The 8,129-nt window shown below is 47.5% G+C and overlaps 1 protein-coding gene and 1 pseudogene across 1 annotated transcript; one reads left to right on the plus strand and one right to left on the minus strand.

Annotated features, from left to right (window-relative positions):
• Positions 1–2,698: 2,698 nt before the first annotated feature.
• On the minus strand, positions 2,699–3,599 carry LOC136474115 (quinone-oxidoreductase QR2-like; annotated as a pseudogene).
• A 1,446-nt stretch (positions 3,600–5,045) lies between these two features.
• Positions 5,046–7,053, plus strand: LOC136470226 (uncharacterized). Its single transcript, XM_066468139.1, has 4 exons — positions 5,046–5,930; positions 6,031–6,467; positions 6,549–6,637; positions 6,740–7,053. Exons 1-4 carry the CDS (start codon positions 5,046–5,048, stop codon positions 7,051–7,053), a joined length of 1,725 nt encoding a protein of 574 aa, XP_066324236.1.
• The last annotated feature ends 1,076 nt before the right edge of the window (positions 7,054–8,129 follow it).

An 8,129-nucleotide genomic window follows, 5' to 3' on the forward strand; every position in this document is an offset into this window, starting at 1 on the left:
CTGTTCAAAGTGTAAATCCTCTAGGTATGTGGAGGTAGACAAAGGTGATGGCCAGAAGGAGCAGCTTGAGATCCCCATGAAAGTCCTACGACACCTTCCGATCATACCGAGGCTCCAACGGCTATTCATGACCGAGGAGTCCACGAAATAGATGACATGGCACAAGAATGGCATTCGATACAATCCTGACAAGATGGTACATCCAGCTGATGGTGAAGCATGGAAAAGCTTTAATCGCAAGCATCGTAACAAAGATCTTGAGGCCCGTAATGTACGTGTTGCGCTGGCAATGGATGGGTTCAATCCTTATGGAATGATGTCAGAAGAAGCACGAGGAGGCCCGCGACAGGCGTTTGCAGATGCCAGGTGTACCTCACCATCAGGGCAGCCACACCCTCAGCAAATATGCAAAGGCATATGTAAGTCTCCGCCATTGCTCTAATCTAGCCGTGCTCAATTCTGCATCATTTCTAACCACATGTCGTTGTCTTTCTCGTAGTCGGATGCACACGGTGGCCAGCCAGTTGATCAACTCAAGGCATATGCTCTGGCTGACATGGGCAAGGCGACGGCCGACATCAAGTATGACCCAGATGCCCCGCTTGAGGCGTACACCAACTCCAGCGTCCACACCCGCCTCTCTTCATACACGGAGGCGGCAAGGTCAGTCCATGGGCCGGGCTACGATCCGAGAACCGAGGAGCGCCTTGATCCTCAGCTCATGATGAGGGTGGGACAAGGCAAGAAGCATGGGCGGTTCTGGATTGGCGACGGCGTCCTCGACACGGCCTCTACTCCTCCTCTCCACCAGCTCCGAGCAGCGAGCACGAGCTCAAGTGTGCCCATACGCCAATGGCCGACCACGGTGTCGGCACTCCAGGTAAGCATTCCTGTTTCATTTGTCGTTCTTTGACTTTTACATACCTTACCTATGCATTATTGAAACATTGGGGTTAAATGCTGCAGCCCAGGTGCAGGAACTACAGGCCGAGCGGGAGGCCGAGCGGCAGAGGCTACAGGCTTTGGAGGCCCAGCGGGAGCAAGATCAGCGGCAGATGGCCAAGATGATCAAGTTCATGCAGCAAATTGGCCAGCAACAAGGTTGGGCGATCCCACAGACGCTGCTTGCTCCAGATCCACCGCCACAACGTCCTGATTCTAACCCGATGAGTATAAGTACGAAGTTTTACTTTCTATACTGAAACTTAAAGAAACCTAGAGAAACCTAGTGGTGGTGGTGGTGGTGTGGTGGTCATGGTGGTGGTCGTGGTGTGGTGTTGGTGGTGGTGGTCACGGTGTTGTGGTGCTCATGGTGGTGGTGGTGGTGGTCATGGTGGTGATGTGGTGGTGGTCTGTGGGCGCTGTCGGCGATGGAGGATGGGGATGGCCATGATGAAGATGGCAACGAGAGCAACATCAGAACTGAACCTTAGAACCTATTTCAAGGTGTTTGGATCCGCTTAAAATCTAATTCTGGCCGGAAAACAAATGCAGGCACACGTAGATGCAATATAGACATAAAGAACCGACAACTACAATTAAAAAATAAAATCATATGTACAAACTTATTTCTATGAAGGCCTGTCTGAAGGGCTCTGTAGGCTTTGTGTTTCACAGTAATGTGGAGGAGCTGTCAGAGTCCCAAATCAGTAATTTGTCAGGCTCCTTCGTTTTCTCGGTGCGTTACGGAATTGTTTTGGCTGTACTACACTACACTTGGCGATGCAGTAACAGGGTAGAAGGAGCCAGGGTGCCTACCCTGTTTGGTTGGGCTTTTGGCTTTGGCTTTTGGCCCCAAAAGCCAAAAGCCTAACCAAAGGGGCTATTTTTGGAGGGTGCTTTTTCAGAAGTAGCTGTTTTTCCGTAGTTCATTTTTGAAAGCTGGTTTGACCCTGCTTTTGGCTTTTGGCTTTCTGCTTTTCGAAATTGGTGGAATAAAAAGCTCTTCTATAGTTGTTTCAAGAGAGATAAAGATAAAAGGTATATTTTATACTTGTTTAACCAAACAGCTTTCAGCTTTTCTACAGCTCACAGCCCACAGCAGCTTTTCCACAGCTCACAGCTCACAGCAGCTTTTTCCCACAGCCACAGCTCAACCAAACAGGACCTAAGAGCTACACCAAACAATCTCTCTGTAAATAAAGGTGTAGATATTCCCACTATTTGGTGGGTGTGTGGGTGGGTGGAGGGTGGGGTTTGTTGGATGCTTGATACGAAGTACTCTCTCTATTCCGAGTTATGGACCATTCTAACTCTCAGTTATGGACCATTCTAACTCTCGTGAGAGTTGAAGTATCCTAAGTTTAACTAAAATTATGAAAAAAGTAACAAAGATTTATGACATTAAATATATATACTATAAAAATATAATTAATGAAAAATCTAATGATACTTAGTTAGTATCAGAAATGTTATTATTTTTTATATAAAATTGATTAAATTTGAGATGCTTTAACTCTTTAAGAATGTTTGAATAACTTGTAATTTAGGATAGAGGGAGTAAGTGTTAGTTTTATACTCCTCAACATTTGACCTTTTTGAGTGAGCAACGTTTCGAGAAATTCGCTGGGAATTCAAAAGCTACACGTTCCTGATTTCACATCAATCACGACACTGACGACTGATCGATACGTACACCGCATAAAAGCTGGAGTATATTTATTTTATTTCCGCAAACAAGAGCAGCTAGCGGTACAAGGCTAATAATACAACCGGTACGTTGGCGGTAAGATTCTTCGAAGTCTTCTATTAGCTCACTCATATAGTAGTTAGTTTTTTTATAGTTAATATATGATCTACTTGTCTCTCTTACAGATTTTTTTTTGTTCTTGTGTCTAAACCGACTGTAAGCTTACAGCCCGCTTCTCCTCTCTCTCCTCCACCTCAGTATTTAGTCGGCTTACAGCCTGCTATCCTACTTGCTCTGAGCACTACTCCAGTTGCTCCGGCCTTGAGCTTGTTGGCGAAGGCGGCAAAGTAGCTGCCCTGGTGCACGGCCATCTGGAGCTCGGCGTCGCTGGGCAGCCTGCTCCTCCCGTCGGCGCCGGCGAACGTGCCGGACCCGTACGGGCTGCAGCACCTGACCTCGTCCATCTCGAACATGCCGGCGCCGAACGTGGACCCGACGGGCACGAACACCATGGCGTGGTGCGTGAGCTGCGACACACGGCCATGAGCGCCGTCTCCTCCTGCATGCCCGCCGCCCTGGGTGCCCAGCGAGAAGAAGAACCCCGCGGGCTTGCCCGCGAGCGCCTGCGTCTGCCACAGCCCGCCCGTGGAGTCGAAGAGCGCCTTCATCTGCGCCTCCATCATGCCGAACCGCGACGGGAAGCCGAACAGGATGCCGTCGGCGTCGGCCAACTGCTTGCCCGAGATCACCGGGTGCTTGTCGCTCTTGGCTGGCGCGTGCATCTTCGCCAGCGCCTCCTCTGGCAGCGTCTCCGCCACCTGCCAGATGGTTGCAAGGTGCTCATGATTTGGTTGTCCACGCACACGACGTAGATCTTTGTCACCGCCATTGATCGATCGCACAAGCTTGTCGTCTGCGTTCTTCCTCCGTCAGTTTTTGCTGTGTGCAGTGTGCTGCTTCGTGACTCCATCGATCCACACCGAGCGCGCGTTTATATAAGAGTCCGCTGCAAAGCTGAGCACGACGGATCGGAGGTGATTTGGGCACTGGGCACCATCTCATTTGGGCGGTCAAAAGCCGGCAACCGGCGGCTCCGTGGCTTGCTGAGGTGATCAGTGGCGTCCCTGCTGACGTCGCGCGCTCCTCGTCAAAGTATATATATACCACAACAAAGGGAAACTGAGGCTGGGTACATACAACATATATACTCCTATATAACAAGCGCTAATGCAAGGGCAAATACAAATCACTGGAAATATTTAATTCTTTCAAGATTTCTCCAAACCGAATGGAATTAGCATAAAGAGGGCTGAAACTAAGTAAGTGCTAGCTAGGATTCAAAATGAATTTTAAAATTGCTTTGAACCCAAACTTATGTGACGGAACTGAGTGCGGGACGACAATCGAGAGCGGCGCGCGAGGAACGATAGCTAGCATGAAGACTGAAGACGGTGGCAGTGGCAGGGGCAGGGCCCATGCGTGGGCTAGCCATGGCCATGACAGAGGTGAAAGAGGATAGATGGAGCTAACATGTGGGCTTAGACCCATTTTGGTGACCAATGAGCTAGGCCAAAACAGAGATTAAACACCAAAATAACACAATTTGTGAATACAAGGATCAGCATAATACACACATGCACAAGTTTAAAGACCGGCTATGGCCTTTACTCACTATAAATTATAACAGTATATAATAAAAAAAGGGACAATTGGCCACAGGACATGCCAAATGAGCACCGACGGCTGGTGGACACCGCAAATGCGCCAATTTGCTGCTGGCCACTGTGTTTCTACTTTGAGTTGCCAGAAGACACCGCGCCCCGGTTTGAGCCAAGAGAGGAGAGAGAAATATTCATTTTGGACATGTGGTGCCCTCGAGCCAAAACAGCAACCTGGTCTGGTTCGACCACATTTAACCGGCCCGACCCGGCAGTTAGGGTATCGACGCCCTCCCGCCTTCCCTCTCTTCCCCATCCCCTTCTCGCCCGCCGCCGCCGTTCACTCCATTGTTCGTCGCCGCGCCGCCGTCCAATCCATTGAGCCCCGCCGCTTATACCTCGAGCCGAAGGCGTCATCCGCCATGTGGAGTTGAGGAGGATGTCGTCCCCCATCAGGAACCCGAAGATGCCGTCCCCAACCCGGAAGACCGCGCAGTGCCCTGGGTCTCCGCCTAGGGTTTCTCAATTGAAATGGCTTCAAAAAGGGTATGATATCTATCTTCTCTGCTTGTCGACCGATTTGTTTGCCTGCGGATGTGTTAGAAACGTGGCAGATTTAGATTAGAGTTGATTTTGGTTTCACTTTGTTTTGATTTAGCATGGATCCGAGCTCAGCGTGTAGATTGGCGATTAGAGTTCCTGCTTATGTAGAGCAAAGACCGGATGGGCTCGGTGACTATCATGTTACTCAGAGTTACATGCGTGTGGTGGATAAGGATATTTTCAACTGGATGGGTTTTCGTCAGCTGCTCGGTGAGGAGATAGTTCATGGTCAGGATCAAGATCTCCATGTCTCCTTCTTTGACACAACCAAGAATGAGACAGTCCACATAAATTCTGATAGTGCTCTGTTGCATGCATTTGATGTTTATTGGGATAGTAGGAAGCTGCCACTAATTGTAGATGTTATTGACACAACTCCTTGGAACACGGCTCGTGTTGATGCTAATCCTGTTGAGCATGATAATCTTGCTGATGATGAAAATGTTGAAGTTGCTATGCCTTTAGATGTGATTTACCCTGATAGTTTACAAGCTCCTACTGCTGAGTGTCCTTCTAGAAATACTGAGCCTGATGACATTGCAGATGTTAATGCTCATGACACTGTAGAGTTTGAGGCTGATGACATTGCTGACCATGATGAGAGTGATGAGAGTGATGAGAGTGCTGATGCCCAGGATGATGAGAATGATGACTGGGGAGAGAAGGATGAGGTTGAGTATGTAGGAGTGGATGATGAGAAAGAGAAGTACCATGATGAGCTCAATGATGATGGTCAAGAGGATTGTTCTTACTATCCTGACACTGACCCAAAGGATGATGACCCACTAGAGGTGGATGATGAGAGGGGCTGTGAGAGTGTGCTGCATGTCACTGACGTAGATAACCCTAAAATAGCAGTTGGTGTTACTTTTGAAGATGGTTTATGTTTTAAGAGGTGTATTAGGCAATATGCTGTGCTTAATGAAGTTGAACTTGCAGTTCCTTATAGTGAGTCAAGGCGGTACCGAGCTTACTGTAAGGCAGAGAGGTGTAGGTGGAGGATTCATGCATCTCAGTTATCAGATGGGAAGACATGGCAGGTATGCACTTTTTCATTACTTGTTTATGCCATGTTTCATTGATGTAGCTGTTTCACTAACTCTATATTATTTCATTACCTTCATTCTTTGATGGTTGCAGATTAAGAAGATGCCACACAAGCACAGATGTGCCGGCATAGGGAATTTGGAAAAGAATTGCATGGCTACCAATCATTGGGTGAAGGACAGAGTTATCAATTGGCTAAGGGAGGACCCAACTATTCAGCCTAAAGCTCTAAGGAAACAGTTGGAGGAGAAGTACAACATCAAGGTGAGCAAGTACGTTGTTTGGGACGGTAGGCAAATGGCATTAGATGAGATTTTAGGTGGATGGGAGGACAGCTTTGTCCATGTGTTTTCTTGGAAGAGGGAGGTTGAGAAGAGGTGTCCTGGTAGTGTTGTAGAGATTGAATGGGAGCTTGTGAATGAGAAGAGAAGGTTTTGTAGGATGTTTGTAGCACTGAAGCCATGCATTGATGGCTTCCTTAATGGTTGTAGACCGTACCTAGGGATTGATTCTACAGTTTTGACAGCAAGGTAGAAGGGTCAGTTAGCTTTAGCTATAGGTGTTGATGGCCATAACTGGATGTTCCTAGTGGCCTATGGAGTCTTTGGCAGTGAGACCATGGAGAACTGGGAATGGTTCATGAAGATGCTGCACAAGGCAATTGGTTCTCCACATGGTCTGGTTATTTCAACAGATGCAGGTTAGTTTTCTTATTTCAACATATTTCAGCAGACCTTGTTCTTTTCTTATTTCCTAATGACTGACAGTGTTTTCTGGTTCTTTTCTTGTTTCCTAATGACAGGCAAAGGAATTGATAAGGCAGTTACCAAAATCTTCAGCAATGGTGTAGAACATAGAGAATGCATGAGGCATCTTGTCAAGAATTTCCAGAAGAGGTTTAGAGGAGAAGTGTTTGAGAAGAACTTGTGGCCTGCATCAAGGTGCTACAGAATGACAACACATGAGAGGCATTGGAATGAGATGCACAAAGCATGCCCAAAGGCAACTAACTGGCTGCTGGAGAACCACAAGCAACTATGGGCAAGGGCCAAATTCAACACAACAAGCAAATGTGACTATGTCACCAACAACATTGCTGAGACATTCAATAGTTAGATCAGGGGACACAAGTCCTTACCTATTCTAGACCTCATGGATAAGACAAGTCCTACAATTTTTATGTTAGTTTAGGGACTACATGTTAACATGTGTATAACTATGCAGGGTTTCAAACTCCCCGGTGACAAGGAGCCAAAGTACATCATCACCAAGTCCCAGCACTAGCACTAGGAGCAAGAAGAGGTTGATGGAAGTCTAGGAGTGTGCAAGCAACATGGCTTCCTCTTTATGATGGATTTATGTGATTTTGTGAACTTCTCTGTCAGTTTAAGGATGCTATGGCCATATAAACTTGGTCTGTGTTATGTATGACACCTGGTATTGAATTCTGGCAAATGAACTATGTAATGTGTAAACTGGTATTGTATTGTGGCCATACGAGGCTCCACTTGGACTGGTATTGTATTATGACACTTGGTATTGTATTATGGCCATCTGAGGCTCAGTTTCCTTGTATTAAACTTGGGATTGGAAGATAACTGTCTTCCATTCATTTCTCAAGCCATTACAAAGTTAATCTTGCTTCTGCATTAAGATGCACAAGACAACTGCACAAGACAACAAAGCACACAACTCCTACAAACACAATGGCCACATTCAACCACCTATCCACTCTCTGCTACCTAGCTATTCTACTGACATGGAGACTCTGAGCTTCAACAGAATTGCCCAGGGCCAACAGAGACTTCTCCAATGCCTGGACTCCGGTCGTCAATGATGCAGCATCGATGCCATCACTCACCGGCTTCCACATGAAGAAAGCGCACTTGCTGTTGCCCTGTTCAAGCAGAGATTTCGGATGAACCCTAGATCTGGAGTTGGCGTTGACGAAAATGAACAACATGAAGTACAAAAAACTCATCCAGTCCCGATTCTTGCAAGTGTAGAACTGCTTATTTGGGTTGTTTGTGGTTCTGGAGGTCCGCTCCACAATGGTGGCCATCCGGCAGAAAGGGCACAGCGGCTGCCCACCCATCGGCGGCTGTCGGCTCGGTCCACGTGAACCTGTCGAGGAGGAAGCACCGGAGCCCGTCGCCATCTTCAGGCCTCTGCTTGCCCCCACCGCCGCCGCT

This window comes from Miscanthus floridulus, chromosome 8, assembly GCF_019320115.1.
Source record: "Miscanthus floridulus cultivar M001 chromosome 8, ASM1932011v1, whole genome shotgun sequence".
Lineage (NCBI taxonomy): Eukaryota > Viridiplantae > Streptophyta > Magnoliopsida > Poales > Poaceae > Miscanthus > Miscanthus floridulus.